The sequence below is a fragment of the Macaca mulatta genome, chromosome 19 (assembly GCF_049350105.2).
Source record: "Macaca mulatta isolate MMU2019108-1 chromosome 19, T2T-MMU8v2.0, whole genome shotgun sequence".
NCBI lineage: Eukaryota > Metazoa > Chordata > Mammalia > Primates > Cercopithecidae > Macaca > Macaca mulatta.
This window is the reverse complement of record NC_133424.1, coordinates 56,263,053-56,287,899: the sequence shown is the minus strand read 5'-3', so window position 1 is coordinate 56,287,899 and position 24,847 is coordinate 56,263,053. Positions and strand designations below refer to the sequence as shown.

Here is a 24,847-nt window from a genome sequence, read left to right as displayed (position 1 = left end):
CCGCCCTTGGCAGAGCTCATCCCTGCCCCATTGGTGTTGGGCTTGGCCATGTGTCTAGTCAACAGAATTTGGGTGGATTACAATGGATATAGATACTTGAAACATGCTTTGGCTCAGCCTCTTGTGTTTCTGTCATCTACTATGAAAAGAACATGCCTAGGAACCTGCTGGCCAAGAATAGGGAGACACCAAAAACAGAAAGGTAGAATAAAATCCTTTCAACCACGTGAATTATTTCCAAGTCACCTCTTCAAAGAAAGCAAGTGGAAGGGGTTTTCCACCAAAATGAATGAGTAGAAAACAAGAAATTCAGTAGAGGAGAGAGGTGAAGAGAATCCCAGTGGTGATAGTGGTGGAGGCCACAATATCTCTTATGCACCAGGCAGAGATCTGGGCAAACAGTCCAGAATGAACCATATTTTTAAAATGTGGCCAAGGACACTGCAGACCCTTCCTCCACAGTAAACACTTGGGTACAGTGAAAATAAATTGAACCAAAATTTTTACTGATGAAATCCATAATGACACTGGTATATGACTAACACTGAATTATGAGATATTAAAGGAATACTTTCAAGTCTTGAATGTCTACCCCAAGGCAATGTACTCTGCTATGTACATGGACTGTCTGCTCAAGAACACAGAAGAGGCTGGAAAGTGTAGTCGTCTCTGAAATGGATGATTTTATAGCTTCAGAAAAGGTGAGAGATAAGATTTTTGTTTCTTTTGAATTTCGTGCTATGTATGTGTGCTGTAAAAATGAACTGAGGCTGGGTGTGGTGGCTCACACCTGTAATCCCAGCACTTTGGGAGGTGGAGGCAGGTGGATCACTTGAGGCCAGGAGTTCAAGACCAGCCTGGCCTCCATGGCGAAACCCTGTCTCTACTAAAAATGCAAAAATTAGCTGGGCACGGTGGTGCACACTTGTAGTCCCAGCTACTTGGGAGGCTGAGGCAGGAGAATCGCTTGAACCCGGGAGGCAGAGGTTGCAGTGAGATCACGCCACTGTATTCCAGCCTGGGTGACAGAGAGAGACTCCGTCTCAAAAAAAAAAAAAAAAAAAAAAGTAAATATGTTCACCCTGTGGGGAAAAGAAAGAGAGATCAGACTGTTACTGCGTCTATGCAGAAAGAAGTAGACTTAAGAGACTCCATTTTGTTCTGTACTAAGAGAAATTCTTCTGCCTTGAGATGCTGTTAATCTGTAACCCTAACCCCAACCCTGTACTTGCAGAGACTTGTGCTGTGTTGACTCAAGGTTTAATGGATTTAGAGCTGTGCAGGATGTGCTTTGTTAAAAAAGTGCTTGAAGGCAGTATGCTTGGTAAAAGTCATCACCATTCTCTAATCTCAAGTACCCAGGGACACAATACACTGCGGAAGGCCGCAGGGACCTTTGCCTAGGAAAGCCAGGTATTGTCCAAGGTTTCTTCCCATGTGATAGCCTGAGATATGCCCTCATGGGAAGGGAAAGACCTGACTGTCCCCCAGCCCGACACCCGTAAAGGGTCTGTGCTGAGGAGGATTAGTGAAAGAGGAAGGCCTCTCTGCAGTTGAGATAAGAGGAAGGCATCTGTCTCCTGCTCATCCCTGGGAATAGAATGTCTCAGTGTAAAATCCGATAGTATGTTCTATTTACTGAGATAGGAGAAAATCGCCTTAGGGCTGGAGGTGAGACATGCTGGCGGCAATACTGCTCTTTATTGCACCGAGATGTTTGTGTGCGTGCACATCAAGGCACAGCACCTTTCCTTAAACTTATTTATGACACAGAGACCTTTGTTCACATGTTTTCCTGCTGACCCTCTCCTCACTATTACCCTGTTGTCCTGCCACATCCCCCTCTCCGAGATGGTAGAGATAGTAATCAATAAATACTGAGGGAACTCAGAGACCAGAGCCGGCACGCGGGTCCTCCCGTATGCTGAGCACTGGTCCCCTGGGCCCACTGTTCTTTCTCTGTATTTTGTCTGTGTCTTATTTCTTTTCTCAGTCTCTCATCCCACCTGACGAGAAACACCCACAGGTTGTGGAGGGGCTGGCCCCCTTCACACCCGAATTCCAATTACACCTTGGTTTCATTTCCACATTGTAAATCTTGGCCTTCTCAGTCAGGTTAACTAACAGAATTCCAGAAATTAAGCGTAGACTCCTCTGAGTCTGGAAGAAAAAATACTTAACAAGGTTAGACCAAAAATATTTTCCCTGTCCCCTACATCTACAATCAGATAATATTCTACATCACAAAAAATTCCTAGTAAAGGTTCTAACAATATAGACTTTATATTTCAGGATTTTTGCTTTTAAAAATTAACATTAAGGGGGGCGCAGTGGCTCATACCTGTAATCCCAGTACTTTGGGAGGCCGAGGCGGGCAGATCACCTGAGGTCGGGAGTTCGAGACCAGCCTGATCAACATGGAGAAACCCATCTCTACTAAAAATACAAAATTAGCCGGGCGTGGTGGCACATGTTTGTAATCCCAGCTACTAGGGAGGCTGAGGCAGGAGAATTGCTTGAACCTGGGAGGCGGAGGTTGCGGTGAGCTGAGATTGCGCCATTGCACTCTAGCCTGGGCAACAAGAGCGAAACTCTGTCTCAAAAAAAAAAAAAATTAACATTAATCTCTAAAAAGCTGAAATTATGTTTGGTGGTCTTAATATATACATTTAATTTAAATTGTCTTATGAAATTTATACATATTTGTAATTTTACTTTTTAAAATAAAGGATCACTTGTTATGTCTCACATATATATAAAAAGCTAATGAAACTTAAGAGTCTGATTTTTTATTTAAATAAAACCTTTCAGAGTCTATGGTTAATTTAAAGTAATACCAATGATTATTTCAGGAATTACATATAACCCATTTTAGCAACTAAAAGCAGATGTACACTGCTGGCTAATGGGAAATGTTTCCTTGTTCCTGTCACAGGAGATGCTCTCCTTTATTATTTTCTGTGGATGTTGTCATGTCTGTTTGTAATATCTGGAAGCCTGCCAGCCATCATGGTGCCAGCCAACAGTGGGGAGTGCAGAGTGGAAAATGGAAGAGAAACTGAGCCTCTGAAAATTTAATTTTGCTGATGAATCAAAAATATCTGGAGCCCACTGTCCCTCTGAAAGCATGTTATATCATTCAATATACTTCCTCATTGTTCTAGCCAGTGTGGGTTTTTTTTTTTTTTTTTTTTTTGAGACAGAGTCTCGCTCTGTCACCAGGCTGGTGTGCAGGGCACTATCTCAGCTCACTGCAAGCTCTGCCTCCCGGGTTCACGCCATTCTCCTGCCTCAGCCTCCCGAGTAGCTGCAACTAAAGGTGTACATCACCATGCCCAGCTAATCTTTTTTTTTTTTTTTGTATTTGTAGTAGAGATGGGTTTCACCGTGTTAGCCAGGATGGTCTTGAACTCCTGACCTCATGATCTGCCTGCCTCGGCCTCCCAAAGTGCTGTGATTATAGGCATGAACCACCACGCCCGGCCCCAGTGTGGTATTTTAATTTCTACTGAGTGTATCCTAACTGAATCAAACATCTAAGGGTCATGGTTCATACTGGGAACTGGAGATGCAAAGATAAAGCTGATTCCATCACAGCCATCAAAACCAGCTCACTATCTGGTGGGGAATACACACACACACACACACATACACACACACACACACACACACACACAGAGAGAATGTCATGGCCTAGGTGTTAACTGTTGTCCTCCAAACTGAACAGAGGCTCTGTAAAAAACAGACACATCAAATGTATCCAATGCCTGGAGCAAGGAGCAAAGACAAATTGCAAGAATATACAAATAGGCAACAATCAGAAAACGGAAAATTAAACCACAATTATCAACAATCAAATGCCACTCTATTACCTGTGAGAGTAATGAAAATATTCTTTAAACTGATGATGTCAAGTATTAATCAAAGATGTGGAGAAAGCAGAACATTGATATACTGCTAGTGAGAGTATAAGTCGGTTCATTTGTTTGGAAAACTGTTTAGAAGAACTTAAACTTACTAAAAAGTTGAACAGATATGTATCCATGACCACACCCCAGCAATTCCACTCCCCGTGTATACAGAAAGAAATGTGTACACATGTGCTCCAAAAGACATGTACAAGTATGAACATAACAGCCCTATAAGGAAGTTCTGACTTCCCAACACATTATTCTTAAGAACACATAATGAAGGATTTTCAACAAGGGGCCATGTTGGGATGCTTCTTTTATGTGGATCTTGGCTAGTACTACATGGCTATGAAGGCTCCTTAAAGGAACTGTGCTGAACACTCAATAAATCTGTTATGTCTGAAGTAGGAATTAAAAGACAAGAAAAAATGCAACAGATGGAACTAGAAAAGTAGTCAAGGATCAAACAAAATAACCTAACAGGATCATACAATATTAAAGAACAGGCTACTGCAATACCAAAACAAACAAAAATACAATAACAAAGAAAACTACTATATAATGTCACTCATGAGATGCAAAAATACTAAATAAAATGGCAAAATGAAATCAAGCAATGCATCAGAAGGATACCGTGACTAACTGGAATATCCAGGAAAGGGGAAAAAGTCAGTGAATCTGTCAGAATAAATCATCACATTAACAAATTAAATACCATACAACTGTAGAAACAGATAGTGAAATGGCATTTAATTAAACTCAGGAGTCACCCCTACTTAGCTACAACAAAGATGTTCACTTGTAACTGAGAGCATGATGCTGCTATTCCATCATAGCTAACAACCAGACATGGTGAGTGAAATTATCTTTTGGTTATAGCAGCATTTCCCAATGCAATTTCACCCACCTACAAAGATAATAGGTCATGGGAATCAGTATTTCAACAGTGAAGTTTGCCATACACCAGTTTAAACAAAGTTCAACCATTTTCTTCACTGGAATAGTCTTTTTTTTTCTCTTCTCTTTAGTCTTTTGATAAGCTGGTGAGGTGCTTTTGCTTGTTCCTTAAGAGGGGATTTAGTAGATGCTACTTTATAAGCTTCTTTAGCTTCTTTAACTATAAAATCCTCCTTCATTTTCAAGACTAGTAAGCACTGGTGATTCCTTGAGATATAATTTCAGAAATGTTGGGATAAGGCACCGTGTCTACATTTCTTGGTTAACAGGCAAATGTGGCACCCAGAGGGAGTGGCATAGTAGCCAATTACCAATAATATATCCTGTTAAAACTCCCAAAGTACTCTGCTTTGTGTTACAGTTGATTATTAAAAGTGCAATTGTTGGCTTTTTATGCCTTTGAAAAAGTGCAATCATGTAGAATGATGATCACTAGAGGGTGAATGACTGATTGAACAGTGATATTACGAATTCCCTATGTGCACAAAATAGAGAGGTCAGGTGTAGACTTATGACAATGAACCACAGACATTTAGTTATCAATGCATTAGTTCTGATGGAACTAACATTTTTTAAAAGACATAATTTTTAAAAGGGTCGATTTCTAACTGTGTGAGTATATAAACACACACTCTATTTCATCATAACTAACCTGCCTTGATGCTAACACTAAATCATGACAGCCACCTGGTTGAAAGTGGTTACAAGAAGCCATCAATTTTAAGACGCACTGTGATTTCCAAATAGTAAAATACAGCCAGGCGCAGTGTCTCACACCTGTAATCCCAACGCTTCGGGAGGCTGAGGCAGGTGGATTGCTTAAGACCAGGAGTTCAAGATCAGCCTGGACCAACATGGCAAAACCCGATCTCTACTAAAAATATAATTAGCACACAGGTGCACACCTGTGGACTCAGTTACTTGGGAGGCTGAGGCACAAGAATCACTTGAACCCAAGAGGTGGAGGTTGCAGTGAGCCAAAATCACATCACCGCACTCCAGCCTTGGCGACAGAGAGAGATCCTGTCTCAAAAAAAAAAAAAAAAAAGTAAAATACATACCATATGATCACACATTTCCAAAGATCATTGATCAAGGTTGACCAATCCTATTAGGTATATAATAGATCTTTACAACGGACAACTCTAGTAGTTATCGTAAGTGATCAAACTTGGCACTGGTGCTAGTGGGGGAAATGGATCCTATCTGCTTCTGATGTACTGCAAGATGAAGTACACATCACCATCTATGAAGTGTTCTGGTAAAAAATGCTTAAGCCTCTATTTCCAACTTCATGTTATGAGAAATGTGAAGAAGAGGCCCATATAAAATTTCACCATCAGGAAAGAAACTAATGTGTGACATTCTATAAAACAGCTTTCCTAAACTCTTCAAAAGTCTGGGTTTTTTCACGTCTCAATTTTTAGCTCAGCTTAAGGGATAAACTCTAAATTAAAATCCCCTCAAATTCTTTATACTGTACTAGATCTTACCCAGAATGAACTATCTGAAATTCAAATGGATGAGTGGTTATTGGAAGCTTTTCTGAATTCATTCCTCCAAATGGTTGTGCTTCTCCTAAGAATTCACCAGTAGTAATACTAATAATAAAGACAATATGAACAATAGCTAATATGTTTTGAGCATAGGCTACATACCAGATACTCTTCCAAGTATACGATGCATACTAAATCCATCTAATCTCTATAACAGCATTATTAGTTACCATCAGCATTTTAAACATCATGTCCAGAGGAGATAAGCATTTTGCTCACCATCCTACAGGTAGTATGGAGGTGAAATGGTGATGACAGTATGGTATATGCCATGGATAAAGGTTTTCCTACATTTGTTACATTAACAGAGTTATTCTCTAGGACGAATTTACTGAAGTTTAACAAAGATTGAATAGTGTTAGAAGGCTTCTGTACATTTAACATATCTGGTATAAATTATCTTATGCTGTTACAGGCATTAGAAAATTTTGATTCCCTCATTTGCCAAATCTTTCTATAGTATGACTGTCCTGCTATTCTAATCATAGAGGTGCAAGTGAAGAATTTATTTAAATTAAATTATATCGTGACTTGTCTCATGTCTTGAAAAATGTGAGTCTTGTCTCTAAAATTATTTCTGGAAGAGAACAAACTTTGTTTTCAATTCTCAATCATTTATGGACTGATAATTTTGTAAAATAGAATGTTATGGAAATGTCAAATTGCTATAAAAGTTCCAAATATTTACTCACTTTCCACATTTATCTCATGATTGACAGATGACAATTTTATGACTGCACCAGTCTCTGGATAATAATTTGAGTGGCATCTGTCTAAAGGCCTTCCTTTAATTCTAATTCAAATGATTTCTCATTTTGATGAATTCTCTGATGTACTCTAGGATATTTACTATGTCTATAAGCCTTCCCAAATTCCTTATGTGCATAGGATTACACAGCAGTATGAATTCTCGGATGTGCAGCAAGAACTGAATTAAGTTTAGGTCCTTCCCACATTCCTTCCATTTAAACCTTTTTAACAAATACCAGTTATCTGATGTTATCAGACTTTGTGTCATGAATAAAGATCTTCACACATTCTTTACATTTAAATGATTTTACATCAGTATAAATTGATATCCAATAAGACTGTACAGAAGTCTAAAGGCCTTTTCATATTAGTTATATTCAGAATATTTCTCACTAGTATGAATTGCTGGATAGCAAGATAATTGTCCATACACAGAAACAAATGGCTTTTGCACATCCCTTACATTCACAAGGTTTCTCAAGAGTAAGAGTTCTTATTATGATGAGTTGTCTGTAAACACACACAAAATGTTCTGTTACAACTTTCAATCATAAGGTTTCATCGGTATCAATTTTCTCATTTGAGTAAGTTGTCCACAGAAAGGCTTCCCCACATTCTTTATATTTGTAGGGTTTATCATTACAAGTTCTCTCATGAACAAGTTTTGAGCCATGAGTAAAGGTCTTCCCGAATTCCTTACATTGATAAAGCTTCTCACCAGTATGAAATCTCTGATGAACACTAAGTTGATAGCCACTACCAAAGGCCTTCCCACAGTCTTTACATCCATAAGTCTTCTCATTAGTATGCACTCTCTCATGCTTAATTAGGCTTGAACCCCAACTGAAGGCCTTCCCACATTCCTTACATTTAAAAGGTTTCTCACCGGTATGAATTTTCTGATGTTGAGTAAGGTGATAGCCACGACTAAAAGCCTTCCCACATTCTTTACATTCATAAGGTTTCTCCCCTGTATGGATTCTCTCATGTTGAACAAGACTTGATCCACAATTAAAAGCCTTCCCACATTCCTTACATTCATAGGGTTTCTCACCAGTATGAAATACCTGATGTCGAGTAAGTTGATACCCACTACAAAAGGTCTTTCCACATTCTTTACATTCATGGGATTTCTCACCAGTATGAACTCTCTCATGTTTAACAAGGCTTGAACCCCAACTAAAGGCCTTCCCACATTCCTTACATTCAAAAGGTTTCTCACCAGTATGAATTTTCTGATGTTGAGAAAGGTGATAGCCACGACTAAAGGCCTTTCCACATTCTTTACATTCATAAGGTTTCTCACCAGTATGAATTCTTGCATGTTGAATAAGACTTGATCCGCAATTAAAAGCCTTCCCACATTCCTTACATTCATAGGGTTTCTCACCAGTATGAAATATCTGATGTCGAGTAAGTTGATAGCCCCAACAAAAAGCTTTTCCACATATTTTACATTCATAAGGTTTCTTACCAGTATGGATTTTCTGATGCTGAGTAAGTTGATAGCCACGACTGAAGGCCTTCCCACATTCTTTACATTGATAAGGTTTCTCACCTGTATGAATTATCTCATGTTTAGCGAGGCTTGAGCCCCAAAAAAAGGCCTTCCCACATTCCTTACATTTATAAGATTTCACACCAATATGAATTTTCTGATGTTGAGTGAGGTGATAGCCACGACTAAAGGCCTTCCCACATTCTTTACATTCATAGGGTTTCTCACCAGTATGGATTCTCTCATGTTTAACAAGACTTGATCCCCAACTAAAGGTCTTCCCACATTCCTTACACTCATAGGGTTTCTCACCAGTATGAAATCTCTGATGCACATTGAGTTGATAGGCACTTAAATAATTCTTCCCACATTCTTTACATTCAAAGTGTTTTTCAGCTGTATGAGTTCTCTTGTGTTGAACAAGTTTTGAGCCATGACTGCAAGCATTCACACGTTCCTTATAAACATAGGGTTTCTCTGTATTATGAATGCTTTGATGTGGAGTAAGAGATTTACTTTTTCTGTAAGAGGGTATTTCTTCATAGCTGATTATCATTTGACTGAAGTATCCCTCTTGACATCCTTTTAGTCCCTCGAATATACTTTTGCACTTCCAATTATTTCTGAAGATGGATGCCTCAAGGCCAAGGGTTTTACTTTTTTCCTTCATCTCCCATTGGGAAAAATTTATTTCAAAAATATCCTTTTCTGAAAATATTTTTTTGGTCTCGTATGTTGTTGACTCCAAATCTGAAAGAAAACAAGAAAACCACACATTTTATTTCCTTCACTAGGAAAAAAAAAAAAACTATAGTAGAAATAAAAGACAAATTAGGTGACTTTACTGAACTCATCAAGGCACTCCCCTATTAAATAACAAACTTAGCCTTGATTTTGCAGCTCTTGTGATCTCAATGTTCTGATTTTATAGTTTTCTGGAGGATTCCACAAAGTTCACTTCAACAAGTCCCTCATTTTCCCATGCTGATGTTGCCTCAAACCAAATGTCAGCTTCCATCAGTCAAGCCCTTATGTGCCCAGTTGTGGTTATCCAGTGTCCCCTGCTAGGTATGTATCTTAATGGGAATCAAATTCTTATCATAATGAGCTTTGGCTGATTTTGTTTTGTCTAACAACTCTTTTGTCTTAACAACTCAATGTCACAACTCTTGTCATTTTATCGAGGCAGCCATGGACAATATGTAAACATATAAACAAATGGGTAAGACTATGTTCCATACAACTTTATTTGTAGAAACAGGTGGATTTGGTGTATGATGTCACAAAATTACGCATGGACAAAAGATTATTCAAAGTGCAATGATTTTAATGTAACATAGTACGAAAAGTTCACAGATATGGTGTGTACCAGCTAATCACATCCCTCACTCCTCAGCCCCACCACAACTGTGGGGAGGGCAGCAGCCTGTATTCCTGGAACAGCCAGCAGGGACCTGGGTGGTCAGTGTGACTTTGTCTTCCAAAAACTTCAGGGTTGTGCAGTTTGGTGGGTTTTGTGTTACTCTGAGGGACCAGCACAGATGACTGCCTTGATTTTAGCTCCATCAGTCACAGAAGCTTTCCCCAGAAGCATCTATTGGAAGATTTAAAGGGCTAATGGACCTTTTCTTCTCCCCCTTTTTATAGCCAGATATTTAAGTAAATCTTTGTCTGGTACTAACTGACTGCAGAGATGATGGAACAGAAACTTCAGTGACCACATACAATAAGGAACATACAATTTGCCAAAAGAGTTTGAAAAAGTCTGACAGCTCCAGCCCTCAACAAGCAGAAATCAGCCATGCCTGAGGAATGGGAAAATTGAATCTCCAGAGGTACCACATTATAATACTCAAAATGCCCAGTTTTAACAAAAAATTACAAGCATACAATGAAACAGGAACATAGGGTGCCCATTCACAAGAAAAAAAGAATCGACAGAAACCATTCCAGAGGAAGCCTAGACATTTAATGAACTATCCAATATGCTCAATAAGCCTAAAGAAACCATGGACCAAGAGCTAAAGGAAATCAGGAAAACAGTGTATGAACAAAATGAAAATATCAATAAAAGGATAGAAATTATTAAAAAAAAAAAAAAAGAAACCAAACAAATTCTGGAGTAAAGTAACTGAAATGAAAATTTCAATAGTGGATTCAGCAGAAGAAAGATTCAGCAAACTTGAAAATGAGTCATTTGAAATTATTGCACTAGAGGAGCAAAAAGAAAAAGGAATAGTGAACAATGAAGAGAGCCGGAGGGATTGATGGGATACTGTCAAGTACACCAACATACACATCTTAAGAGTCCCAGAAAAAGAAGAGAGATAAAAGTACAGAAAAAAAAATGTGAAGAAAGAATGTCTGAAAACATCCAAAATCTGACAAAAGGCAGGAATACACATATGCAAGAGACTCAACAACTTCAGGCAGGATAAACCCAAAGAGACTCATATCTAGACACATTATAGTCAAATTATGGAAACCCAAAGACAAAAAGACTTCAGAACACAGGAAGAAAGCAGAAGCCTAACACATACAAGAATCCTCAACAAGACTAACAGCTAATTTCTCATCAGAAACCATGGAGAACAGAAAGTAGTAGGATGGTATATTGAAAAGTCCCAAAAGAAAAAACACTGTCAACCAAGAATTCTACACCAGCAAAAACTGTCCTTTAAGAATAAAGGTAAAATTAAGACATTTTCAGAAAAAACAAAAGCCGAAAGAGGTGATTACCAGTAGACCTACTCTAGAAGAAATGTTAGAGGGAGTGTTTCAGGCTAAAGTGAAAAGACACAAAACAGTAATTAGAAGCCATAAGAAGAAATAAAGAACATTGGTAATGGTAACTACATGAGTAAATAGAAAAGTTAGTATTATTGTACTTTTGATTTGTTGATTTAAAAGACAAACGCATAAAACAATAACTATAAATCTGTCTTAAAGTAACCCGGCATTTCAAAGCAATAGCTGATTATAAAACTAAAGCAGGGAAATTTCATACAAGATGAACCTCTGACACCTTGTTTATCAGAAAATCAGAAGGTACTTAAAGAGTATGCCAAAAAGCCATATCATGAAAGGATTCCCACTGACCAAATCTGGAACAAGCTCCAACACTTTGAGCTTCAAAATAAATAACAGAAAAAACAGAATATAGCCCATTGACTAGAAATCCAACATATGAATAAATGGAAAGTTTGAAGAGGAACACAATATTTATTTATTTATTTATTTATTGAGACAGGGTCTTGCTCTGTCACCCAGGCTGGAGTGTGGTGACACAATCTTAGCTCACTGCAGCCTCAACCTCTTAGGCTCAAGCAATCCAGTCACCTCAGCCTCCCAGTTGCTGGGACTACAGGTGTGCACCACCAGAGCCCAGCTAATTATTTTGTATTTTTTGAAGAGATGGGGTTTTGCCATGTTGCCCCATGCTGGTCTCGAACTCCTGGCCTCAAGCAATCCACCCGTCTCAGCCTCCCAAAGTGCTGGGATTACAGGTTTGAGCCTCCACTGTGCCCAGTTCTACAATATTTAATAGTTTCAAAGTTCTTCCCTATAAAATACTTATGGAAGGGAAAAAAAGCAACTGCACAGGGAGGAAGCCAGCAGACACCACCTTAATCAAGTACTCAGAGTGAATAACATGAGTAATGACAAATCATTCATACTACCCAACAAAATGCAGGGAGAAGAATGCAGCATCGATTCTGTGATAATCCTGCCAAAGATTCATACTCTAAATCTAATCATGAAGAAAGAGCAGACAAACCCAAACTGAGGAACACTGTACAAAATAACTGGCCTGTAATCTTCAAAAGCATCACAGACATATGTGCAAGTCAAGGAAAGACATGTGAACGGTTTCAAACTGAAAGAGACTACACAATCCAAATTCCACAAACAAGAACAACAAAACAATATATTATCTGGCCCCTTCCTATCTCCCTGGCGTAATTTCTTAGTACATATTCCTTTAATAACTCTACCCTAGAGTTCTGGTAAAGTTTCTTTCCAACAACAGGGCCTTTGCATTTGCTGTTCACTGTGATTGATCTGTTCTTCTCCTACATATTCACATAGCTTGAATATCTCTATTCTTGAACATCTGTTCAAGAAAGCGTTCCTTGACCATCTTATCTAAATTAGCCCTGTCAGTCCCCATCATTTTCTATTCCCTTACACTGTTTACCTTTTCCAAAGAATTTGGTTCATTACACACTTTATTTATTCACTTACTTATTTGATGTTTCTCCTTTACTACAAAGTAAACTGCATGAAAATAGGCAAGTTATCAAAACTTGTTCGTGATTCAATGAATAGTGCTCAGCACAAGGCTGGCCAGAAGTAGACATTCGATATAGTATTTGCAGAATTTATGAAATCTGGTTTCTTTGACAATGGTTACGAAATAAATGTCCTATAATGCAAATCCAGCCCCTTGGCCATTAAAGGAGAGAGGTGATTGTAGGGAGGGCCCGAGAATGGTGTAAAGCTCACTGAGGGATGGGGAAGATCAATGTGTTTAACGAACCCATTTCTAACCCAGCAAGTATAAGAACATACCCTTGGGAAGGGGAAGAAGAAGTTCACCTGGTTTCTTCAAAGATAGCCCTGGAATTTCCAGTGCAGAAAACTGATGATGCAAAGAGGAGACTAAATTATTTCAGGCAGATGACCTTACCCAGTGACACCAAGTTACTATAGTTCTCCAACATCACATCCACGTACAAGTCCCTCTGAGCAGGGTCCAGGCATTCCCACTCCTCCTGAGAGAAGTCGATGGCCACATCCCTGAATGTCACCAACCCCTAAAACCAAAAACCCATGTATTACTTGTGAAATTAAAGAAAACATTTCCAAGAGGGAAAAAGAGGGTATGAAGGATAAACTACAAAGAGGGGGAGAAATACAACAATCAAGGAGGCTGAAAGCCTCTGATATAGGTAGGAAAAAGCAAGAAAATCAGTGTGACTAAAGCAGAATGTCAACATGTTCTAGAAGAATCCTGTTACAGCAGAAAAAACTTCCCGGATACTATAAGATAACTCAGCTATCCAGACCTGTCTGGTAATACATTTTTAAAATCTCAGTTTCTTCTCTGTTAAATAAAAAGTGCATGTGTGTATACATCATGCATATTTACTATGTGCTATGTGCCTTTCTCATAAATTATTTGTAAAAGTGAATTGCTCACCATCTTTCTCCTTTAAGAAATAAAAACAAGGCCTGGTGCAATGGTTCATGACTGTAATCCCAAGCATTTTGGGAGGCTGAGGTGGGCAAATCACTTGAGGTCAGGAGTTCGAGACCAGCCTGGCCAATATGTGAAACCCCATCTCTACTAACAATACAAAAATTAGCCAGGTGTAGTGGCAGATGCCTGTAATCCCAGCTACTTGGGAGGCTGAGGCAGAAGAATCGCTTGAACCTGGGAGGTGGAAGTTGCAGTGAGCTGAGATTGCACCACTGCACTCCAGCCTGGGTGACAGCAAGACTCTGTCTCAAAAAGAAAGAAAGAAATAGGAAAACATGTAAACTTTTTCCCAAATGTACTACAAAATCTTTATTTTATAAAACTGATTCCCATTAAATTAGGGACTATCAACAAGACTCGAATACATCACTGTTAGATTACATCATAAGCATTTTTTCTTATAATGAATAAACAATTTTTTTATTTGTTACAATTCATTTTATCCTCTCAATATATGAGCTTAATCACTCAATTATATCTGTACATTTAGGCTGAACAAAACTTCTGTAGACTTTCTTGATTGTGGAAATATATTATCATCTAGACCTTAGGCATCATCTTATCTGTTACTATCAACTACCCCTCGCTTAGTACGTTACTTGTTCCTGAGTTAGAGGATGCTGATACAGGACACATGAGGACACTGATATAGGATGTTGCACATGACACAAATGTCACTCATGACCTACACATCCTGGTTGATGAAAAAATGACTTCAAAGTCAACTGGTTCAAAATCCACTGGTGATGGAGTCCTTTGGTGACTCCAGAGACCACTGGTCTTCATCTCTTAGGAAACTCCTAGAAAGAACCACTAACACCCCTTTTTCTAATCTGAAGCACCTCCCAACACATGCAACTTCACATAAACCGAGGTTGAGACCAAGAAACCCCAAAGTCCATCTTATCTCTGTGGAAAACTTGGGTCTATGGAGAAGTTCCAAGGTTTTGCATGTGGTCCAATGGGACCCTCATCACTAACTAATCACACCGCAGACCTGACATGGGAATGAGAAACTCGGGTAAGGGAAATGGTGCCGATGTGGCCAATCAGAGGTGATACCAAAAGGCATCACCCAAGACAGTCAAGATGGTTAAACATGAAAGTGCTCCCAGAGAATGCATAAACAACTAACATCACTCTTCGGGTGACCATCCAGCTGTCTAACGACAGTGTCTTTGGTAGCTACCTTCTAAAATCAGCATCTTACCCTAAATTTAAAAATACTGCTGTTTTCAAAATCCCTGCAGTCTTTCATTCTCTTCCCTTTCCTCCTTTATATGACTCCCGTTGGTGCCTTTGATGGAGGAAATCAATGCACTATTGATTTTCTTTGCATACAAGTAAAAGTGTGTTAAAAGTGTGTTGTTAACTGTATTTCTTTGAGTTATCCTTAACAGAAGCTTAAGTATTTCCCTCAGAGGACTCCATTGCTCTATCATTGCTCTTACTAGAAGACTGGGAACACAGGAGATGTTAAGTAACATCTTCAATGAATATGACATTGATTAAAAAGGGGAGGGGTACAAGGGGAGGACACTAAGCTATTTGGCACCATCCACCACTGGAATAGGAAGAACTGAGAAGCAGGTTCAGGGATGGAGTTCTGTCAGAGAGAAGGCTTTAGGAAAATTAAAAAAAAAAAGATTCACACGCCCTGAAAATCACAGTATTTCATGGAGAGAAAAAATACCAACTTACATCAGTCATGGTTCTGGAATTGCAAGAACTAATTAATGCTCCATGGGATTCCTCTATTGGTGAAGCACAGAATCCAGAAAAGCCAGAACTGGGGAGGGAAAACGAAGTGTTAAACCAGGCGTGCCTCAGTGATCCCATCCTGACTTACGCTAATAGAAGATCTTATCTTCTCCATGCCTGCTTCTGCTACACACCCCACGTGCCATTTATGGAATCCAAACTTCCACCTAAACCCCAAAGTTCTTCAGCAGGGAGGTTTCTGGCAGTGTCTGGTTCTGAGGATGTGAATCTGGACCTGGGATCTGACAATTCAGTCCTGCCCAGGAGATCAGATCATCCTCTTTCCATTCCTACCTCTCAGGAATACCTGTCATGGTCCAAGCTAGAATGTCCTTCATGGGTTCAGGACTGAAGGAAGTTGATCAAGACATGGGAGCTGGACAGGATGTATAAAGAATTCATCAGGAACCCAAAAAGCTGACTTTCCAATGCATATATCAGTAATATTCATGACACGGAACATCATGCAATGAGTACATGCTAACTTAGGGAAATAAGATATACTCAATAGAAAAAGGAGGTTATGAGATTTATGGTATGATTACATTTATAAAATACATACATATCAATACAGAAAGACTGACAATCACATCAACAGATAAAAAGTGTTTAGAAAGTTTACATCTCAAGAAAAAAAAATAAAAAATAAAATTACATATCTGTATATATTAATAACATTTATCTTTTCATTATGATCATGTTTTTTGTTTAGGTAATCCACATAATCACTGTAACCATGGCCATGCATTACACAAACTGTATAATTTCTACATATGCCTATGTCTTGCCTAGAAAAAAAAAATGGATGAAATTCCCCAAGTTATGCCATGGATATATTAATAGAATAATATTAGTGTAATAATACTAATATATCCATAGCATAAGTTGGGGAATTTCATCTTTTCATTTCTGTTTTTTGGGGGTTTTATTTTATTTATTTATTTTTTTTGAGACGGAGTCTCGCTCTGTCGCTCGGGCTGGAGTGCAGTGGCACGATCTCTGCTCACTGCAAACTTCGCCTCCTGGGTTCACGCCATTCTCCTGCCTCAGCCTCCCGAGTAGCTGGGACTACAGGTGCCCGCCACCATGCCCAGCTAATTTTTTGTATTTTTTAGTAGAGACGGGGTTTCGCCCTGTTAGCCAGGATGGTGTCGATCTCCTGACCTCGTGATCCACCCGCCTCGGCCTCCCAAAGTGCTGGGATTACAGGCATGAGCCACCGTGGCCAGCCTATTTTTTTTTTTGTTCCCTTTCCATTAATGAGGTTTTGATTCTGCTTTTCTTATTTTGACTGATAGATTTATTTTGTATCTGAACCTGTCTTAAACATAGTATCCTCCAGATAACTGCTGAATCACCTGATCGTACTAGGCTCACTTTGCAACTAACAGTAGTAGTATAAACTTTATAGAATAAATTCCATTTGCCTCCAAATGCTTGATCATGATTCAACAGTATTGCTTATAACTACCTTCCTATGAGTTCCTAAAGCAGGTCCCCTGGATTGCCTACTGGCCTTTGTTGCTGGCTGCTGACTGCCTTACACTTACCCCAAGGCATATTTGGTCTCCAAGGTAACACCTATGTCTTCCAAACACTGTATTACCCCCTAAGTACAAGTATTACAGGGTCAGGCATTTGGGGCAAATTCTTCACCCAAAACTTCACTTCTAGAAATGTATCCTTAAGAAATTGCTAAAGAACAAAGAAGCACACAAGAGGAATACACAAGGATATTCAACCAAAAATAACTTCTGATCACTAAAAATGAGAAACTAGGTAATAGTAAACAAAAGGTTTAATAAATTGCAACCCACCATACCCTCATTGGTTATGATGGTGTTGGTTCATATTCATTGATGAAGAAAGACACATATGATCAATTCCTTAGGCAGGCAGGTTTGTGACTAACATAATGTGGGAGGTATTTTCTGTTGAAATTGAGATAAAAGATCTGGTGTCAGACCTTTAGGATGTGAATTTGACCTTGATAGTCACCAATTTCTCAACACTTCTTTTTCCCCATCAATAAGAGAAAAGTGTTCACTATAGAAGAGTAAGAAATCCATACAAAATACTGAATGGTATATGATAATTGTTTATAAGTTGTCTTTGTTTCTTCTTCAGAGACAGGGTCTTGCTCTGTTGCCTAGGCTGGAATGATGTGGCAGAAACACAGCTCAATGCAGCCCCAACCTCCTGGACTCAGGTGATCCTCCCACCTCAGCCTCCCTCCCCAGTAACTGGAACCACAGGTGCATGCCACCATGCCCTGCTAATTATTATTTTTTAAAATTGTTTGTAGAGACAGGGTCTCACTGTGTTGTCCAGGCTGGTCTTGAACACCTGAGCTTAAGGAATCCTCCTGTCTTGACCTCCCAAAGTGCTGGGATTACAGGTGTAAGCCAGCAGGCTTGCCCACATTGTCATCGTTATTATTGAAAATGGCTAGGCACGGTGGCTCACACCTGTAATCACAGCACTTTGGGAGGCCAAGGCGGGTGGATCATGAGGTCAGGAGATCGACACCATCCTGGCTAACACAGTGAAACCCCATCTCTACTAAAAATACAAAAATTAGCTGGGCATGGTGGTGGACGCCTGTAGTCCCAGCTACTCGGGAGGCTGAGGCAGGAGAATAGTGTGAACCCGGGAGACGGAGCTTGCCGTGAGCCGAGATCGCGCCACTGCACTCCAGCCTGGGCGAAAAGTGAGACCCCATCACAAAAAAAAAAAAAAAAAAGAAAAGAAAATGAAGAATGTTACTGTCCCTTATCCTGTTATAACAAAGAAACTTAATGATACTCTCTTTTTTTTTTTTTTTTTTTGAGACGGAGTCCCGCTCTGTCGCCCAGGCTGGAGTGCAGTGGCGCGATCTCGGCTCACTGCAAGCTCCGCCTCCTGGGTTTACGCCATTCTCCTGCCTCAGCCTCCCGAGTAGCTGGGACTACAGGCGCCCGCCACCTCGCCCGGCTAGTTTTTTTTTGTACTTTTTTTAGTAGAGACGGGGTTTCACCGTGTTAGCCAGGATGGTCTCGATCTCCTGACCTCGTGATCCGCCCGTCTCGGCCTCCCAAAGTGCTGGGATTACAGGCTTGAGCCACCGCGCCCGGCCCTTAATGATACTCTCTTTTGCTCACAGTAAAACGTGTCCTTCTCAGACCTGCTTTCTTATAACACGAACTCAAATTTCACAGGTCAGCCTTGAGCCTGTACTCTTCCTAAATAACAATGTGAGAAAAACAGGTTCTCAGAAACATGCAGAGGAATATACCACTTCCTCCCAGAAGATACATAGAGATTCAGCATCATTAAGCTGCATCAGAAAATACAACCCGAGGCCGCGCGCCGTGGCTCAAGCCTGTAATCCCAGCACTTTGGGAGGCCGAGATGGGCGGATCACGAGGTCAGGAGATCGAGACCATCCTGGCTAACCCGGTGAAACCCCGTCTCTACTAAAAAATACAAAAAACTAGCCGGGCGAGGTGGCGGGCGCCTGTAGTCCCAGCTACTCGGGAGGCTGAGGCAGGAGAATGGCGTAAACCTGGGAGGCGGAGCTTGCAGTGAGCTGAGATCCGGCCATTGCACTCCAGCCTGGGTGACAGAGCGAGACTCCACCTCAAAAAAAAAAAAAAAAAAAAAAAAAAGAAAATACAACCCGATTAGGTATCAAGCTGAGAACTTAACCAGAGGCTCAGTCTTACTCTTCTGTACAAATTGGTGGTTTAAACATTTACAACCATAACCTTCTCATTCTACCTTCTGGTATTTACACCTGTCTTTGGAAATATTATCTGTAAAATGTATTTTTTTGTAAGATGGCTCTATATTGGAGATTATTGCCATTGTCTGGCGAGGTAACCTTTAAAATAATATAATTCTAAAACTCCTTTTTGCCTGGTAATTCATTTTTAAATGACATTTCTATAATCCCAGAAGTTGTGCATATTTGAAGGTTTTCAAATAAGGGAATCACTAGCACTTCCCTCTTATCCCTAAATATTCAAAATTAACGTACAACCTAGATCTGGGTTGTTTCTTTTTCAAACTAAAAACTAAAGAGTCTTCAATTCATTTACATCACCAATTACTATAATTTTATTCTGCAGGAAAAAAACAAACAAACAAAAAACAAAACAGACCCATAGGCTAAAAGGAAAAAGGATTTAAACAAAAATATTCCAAAGTGCCAGGTGTGGTGGCTCACGCCTGTAATTCCAGCACTTTGGGAGGCCAAAGGAGGCAGACTGCTTGAGCTCAGGAGTTCAAGACCAGTCTGGGAAATATGGTGAAACCCCAGCTCTACCAAAAACAGGAAAAATTAGCCAGGCATGGTGGCACACACCTGTGGTCCCAGCTACCTTCCCTCTGAGGTGGGAGGATCGCTTGAGCCTGGGAGGTGGAGGTTGCAGTGAGCTGACACTGCACCACTGCACTCCAACCTGGGTGACAGAGTGAGACACTATCTCAAAAAAGAAAACAAAAAACAAAACAAAAAAAACATTAAAAATGATTAACTCTAGAGGATGTGATTTTTAGCTTCCTTCTCGATATGTCTCCTAGATTGCTGAGGTTTTTTTGGACCAAGCCTGCATTAATTCCATAATTGGAACTATAAAGACATTTCCAAATGTAAAAGACTGAGTGACAGGAAGGATATATTTCAGTCATGAAGAAAACTGAACAAATGGCGCCAACACTGAAAATCAGTGGGCCTGAAACAATTCACACCTACCAGCTCTTGAACATCCTGTAGCTGTTATTCAATGTAATGAGACACGTTCACTGTCAAGATTCTCCTGTAAATCAACACAAATTAGATAGACCACCTTCAAAGTCTGAGGAAGAAAATAAATGTGCATAAACAAAACAGTATTTGGTACATAGTAGATGCTCAATAAGTATGGCTGCACCTCTCCACTTCTTCACTGAATGACGAATTAAAGTAACATTTTAGATGTAATCCTTGAAATATGTCTTCCAAAACCCTGTCTTATTAGATGGGATTGACAGGTAACACAATATTCTTGAGCACTTTTGTTTATAACTATAATGATTGCTTAAAATTTCATCATTTATATTTTTCCTTCCTTTGATTCTTTATAAACTTAATTTTTATTAGGTGCATATCATTCCATCACTAGATATACTACAATTTACTTGACTATTTCCATTCTACTGGACATTAATTTTTTTTTCTTTTTTTTTTTTTGAGATGGAGTCTCACTCTGTCACTTAGGCTGGAGTGCAGTGGTGCAATCTTGGCTCACAGCAACCTCTGTCTCCTGGGTTCAACTGATTCTCCTGCCTCAGCCTCCTGAGTAGCTGGGACTACAGGCCCACACCACCACGCCCAGCTAATTTTTGTAATTTTAGTAGAGCTGGGGTTTCACCATATTGGTCAGGCTGGTCTAACTCCTGATGTCAAGTGATCCACCCGCCTCCACCTCCCAAAGTGTTGGGATTACAGGCGTGGGCCACTGCACCCAGCTGGACTCATTTTTTTCAAGCTCCTTCCCAGCAATTACAGTCTTTTTTCCAGAACAATGGAGCTAGATCTTTTTGGGTCATGGTCACTTTTGATAATCTCATGAAATTATAGACACTTTGCCCACTTAAAAAAACACATTTACATATATTTACAAAAATTTGGTCTCGATTTCAAGGGGTTTTGGTCACCTAGAAGCTTGTCAATGGAACAAGAAGACCTCAGGTTAAGACTTCCTGTCCTAAGGCTGGGCACAGTAGCTCACACCTGTAATCCCAGCACTTGAGGAGCCTGAGTCAGGTAGATTGCTTGAGTCCAGGAGTTCGAGACCAGTCTGGGCAACATAGTAAAATCCCCTCTCTATAAAAAATCCAAAAACTGGCCAGGCTTCATGGCACATACCTGTAGTCTCAGGTACTAGGGAGGCTGAGGTGGGAGGATCGCTTGAGCCTGGGAGGCCAAGGCTGCAGTGAGCCATGATCATGCCACTGTACTCCAGCTTCAGCAAAAGGCCAACACCCTGCTTTTTTTTTTTTTTTTTTTTAAGTTTTCCTGTCCTAGATCATTTGAGCATCTGGTCACTTTTTTTTCTTTTTTTCTTTTTTTTTTTTTGAGACGGAGTCTCGCTCTGTCACCCAGCCTGGAGTGCAGTGGCACGATCTCAGCTCACTGCAACCTCCAACTGCTGGTTCAAGCAATTCTCCTGCCTCAGTCTCCCAAGTACCTGGGACTACAGCCACCCGCCACCATCCCGGCTAATTTTTTGTATTTTTAGTAGAGACGGAGTTTCACCATGCTGGCCAGGCTGGTCTCGAACTCCTGACCTTGTGATCCACCCACCTTGGCCTCCCAAAGTGCTGGGATTACTGGTGTGAGCCACCGCACTCAGCCCCCACTTTTTTGTTAATTTGCAAGCACCCGTCACAATCAACTTCATATTTCTCTTACTCTAATCTATAAAAAGTTGACAGGAAATAATCTAGAAGAGCCCAATAATAGCAATTCAATATTCAGTAAGCCCATATCATGGGGATGACACTGCTCTAAGAAGCTTTACACGTAATAACTCATCTTACATCATCACAACTCCATTAGGTAGGTACTATTCTGTCCCTATTTTATAGATGTGGCACAGAGGGCCTGAATAAATTATCTAAGTTCACACAGCTACCAACAGGCAGAGCCAGGATTTGGATTCAGATACTTTGGATCCAGAGCCTTAATTTTTTTTTTTTTTTTTGAGACAGAGTCTCTCTCTGTCACCCAGGCTGGAGTACAGTGGTGCAATCTTGGCTCACTGCAACCTCCACCTCCCAGGTTCACGCCATTCTCCTGCCTCAGCCTCCCGAGTAGCTGGGACTACTGGCACCCGCCACCACGCCTGGCTAACTTTTTGTATTTTTAGTAGAGAAGGGGTTTCACCATGTTAGCCAGGATGGTCTCGATCTCCTGACCTCGTGATCTACCTGCCTTGGCCTCCCAAAGCGCTGGGATTACAGGCGTGAGCCACCATGCCCGACCCCAGAGCCTTAATTTTAACTACAACATAGTTCAGCTTCTTACATGTCACACAAAGCTGGACTTGAAACAAGCCACGCTTGACAATGTTACAGACTTCTATCTAAAGATTATCTGAAAGTCCCCACTCTTGTTGGTGCAAATCACAAATCCCTATGCTCAAAGCTCAATCATATTTCCACCCCTAAAAGCCTCACAAAGCAGACAACATTGTCATATACTGCCAGAAACGTTCCCTTACTTAAAATCCCTCATACTTTGCCTTGCTTTAAGAATCATGATTATGGGCCAGGCATCGTGGCTCACACCTGCAATCCCAGCACACTGGGAGGCCAAGGCCAGAGGAACACTGGAGCCCAGGACTCCAAGGTTGCAGTGAGCTATGACTTTACTACTGTACTCAGCCTGGGCAACAGAGTGAGACCTTGTCTCTAAAAAAAGTAAAAAAAAAAATTTTTAATTATGACTACAGAAAACTTAAAAAAAAAGTTTGTATATAGCACCACCTAAATACTAATCTCTTCAAATAATCATAGTTTAAAATAATGCTCTAATAGCAATCTACAAGAGGTGCCTTTCTATAACTCTTCAGTGCACTGAAGGATCTGAACAATTTGCCATGTGAACAGGTGAGTAGGAATTGAGGAGAAGAACAATAGGGGGCCACCGGGGGAAATATGTACCAGCATGGCAGGTCATGTGACTGGGAAGACCCAGTCAAGATCTTTCAAGCCAAGGAAAGAAAATGTTCTCATGACCTAGAATCAAAGGTAGTTGTAGGTATATGTATAAAAAAAGTATGTATAAAAAACCTCACCTGAACCTTGATTTCTAAATATGCGCAAACTCCTTTTCTCCTCTTTGAGCTCCTTCTTAGAAATCTGGCAACCTAGCTGCACTGGGGGAAAAACAGTAACATGAGACATCAGCATTTCTAGAGCGTCACAGACTTAATTAAAAAAGAAAAAACAAGAGCAAAACACCCTCTAGGGCCACTTCTGCCTTCATCCACACAAAACCAAATGGAACGAAAAGGCAGGCTAGAGTCTGTCTCTGTGTTGAGGGCAATTCTTGGGGACAGAGGTCTGGTTTCAGTGGCTCTGAAACATGTAGCTAGCTCACCACCAAGGAGCTCCTAGAGGCGCCTCTTGTAGGAATCCTACCTCTAGAACTTCCCCCTCAGGTCTTGACAAGATCCTGTCGCGAGGACACTTCCAGATCTAAAATTCTCATCCTTCTTGCTTGAAACGTTCATTACAGGGCTTAGCATAGACTTCTTTCTTGCAGTCATTTAACCGTGGAAGGCCCAAAAACAGGCTAAAGGGAACCTAGAGCATTTGGTCAAAGCAAATCACACTTAAAAATACGGCCACGCACCGCATCACCCCGTCACACATTCACAACTGCACCCACCTCCGCGGAGACACGCCCCGGCCCTGCCACGCCGTCTGAGACACACTATCCCTAGGCTGCTCGCGTGCACACAGGCTTGAGTGCCGCACACGACACGCCCTGTCCGTGACCCAGCCCTCCCCATCTCCAGCGCCCCCGATGCCACCACCCCCACCCTCACCCTCACCCTCACCCTCACCCTCACTGCCGTTTCCAATCGGGCCCCGGTAAAGCCAGCCGAGCCCTCCCAGCTTCACCCGGGCTGAATACTTTTACGGACACGACCAACTCACCATGCAGAGTCCAAGAACCTTAAGGACACCGGAAAAGGACCCGGAGACCCGTGGTTAGTTTGGACCCGGAGGCTGATGGGAAACAAGAGCCTGGAAACGCTCGCAGGCTGCGAGAGGAGCCACCGGGAGTGTTTCTGGCCGGCAAACTCGCCCCGCCCCTAAAAGACATGTGCCCCGGAGACTTCTGGGAAATGTAGTCCACAGCTGGATAGTCTCCGGAAGTTGGAACCGGGACAGGGGGGATGCTCCCAGCATGCAACTCGGCTTCACCAGTCAAAGGCGGTTTTTCCGAAGATGGCTGGGAGCTCCAGCCTTTGCTTGAGGGTCTTTGGTGTTGACTGAGAGCGAATTAAAAGGTTCTCAGCCTTCGCTAAGGAACGCATTCTGGAGTCTAGAACAGCCGAAGATGGGACTGGGGTGTCTGGGGACTTAGACCTGAGCGAGCAGGGGAATCCAGGGT

The 24,847-nt window shown here is 40.9% G+C and overlaps 1 protein-coding gene and 2 long non-coding RNA genes across 12 annotated transcripts; 2 read left to right on the top strand and 1 right to left on the bottom strand.

Moving 5' to 3' along the window:
• Positions 1-7,464: 7,464 nt before the first annotated feature.
• On the bottom strand, positions 7,465-24,523 carry ZNF283 (zinc finger protein 283). 10 transcript variants are annotated; one of them, XM_077983157.1, is made up of 8 exons: positions 24,388-24,523; positions 23,866-24,030; positions 23,520-23,600; positions 20,432-20,495; positions 15,637-15,724; positions 13,410-13,489; positions 13,245-13,314; positions 7,465-9,422 (listed from the first exon to the last, which is right to left on the bottom strand). In XM_077983157.1, exons 6-8 carry the CDS (start codon positions 13,434-13,436, stop codon positions 7,723-7,725), a joined length of 1,797 nt encoding a protein of 598 aa, XP_077839283.1. In that variant the 5' UTR covers positions 13,437-13,489; positions 15,637-15,724; positions 20,432-20,495; positions 23,520-23,600; positions 23,866-24,030; positions 24,388-24,523; the 3' UTR covers positions 7,465-7,722. The 10 variants fall into 10 exon arrangements, with proteins under 10 accessions (XP_077839283.1, XP_014979652.2, XP_014979653.2 ...); XM_015124166.3 differs by lacking the exon at positions 13,245-13,314 and having other exon boundaries at positions 13,363-13,489; XM_015124167.3 differs by lacking the exon at positions 13,245-13,314 and having other exon boundaries at positions 13,363-13,489; positions 23,520-23,595.
• Positions 16,928-19,351, top strand: LOC144337571 (uncharacterized). The gene is made up of 2 exons (XR_013410781.1): positions 16,928-18,008; positions 19,226-19,351. It is a non-coding gene; the product is annotated as an uncharacterized LOC144337571 (long non-coding RNA).
• Positions 21,708-24,031, top strand: LOC144337568 (uncharacterized). The gene is made up of 2 exons (XR_013410778.1): positions 21,708-22,685; positions 23,175-24,031. It is a non-coding gene; the product is annotated as an uncharacterized LOC144337568 (long non-coding RNA).
• Positions 24,524-24,847: the final 324 nt, after the last annotated feature.

Excerpts from the sequence above, each read along its gene's own strand:
- ZNF283 (XM_001107639.4), bottom strand. The coding sequence starts at position 15,774 with ATGGGATCACTGAGGCACGCCTGGTTTAACACTTCGTTTTCCCTCCCC. Across the intron at positions 13,490-15,636 it reads ATTCCAGAACCATGACTGAT|GGGTTGGTGACATTCAGGGA; the intron begins GTAAGTTGGTAT and ends TTTTGGTTTTAG. Across the intron at positions 9,423-13,362 it reads TAGTAACTTGGTGTCACTGG|ATTTGGAGTCAACAACATAC; the intron begins GTAAGGTCATCT and ends GTTTTCTTTCAG.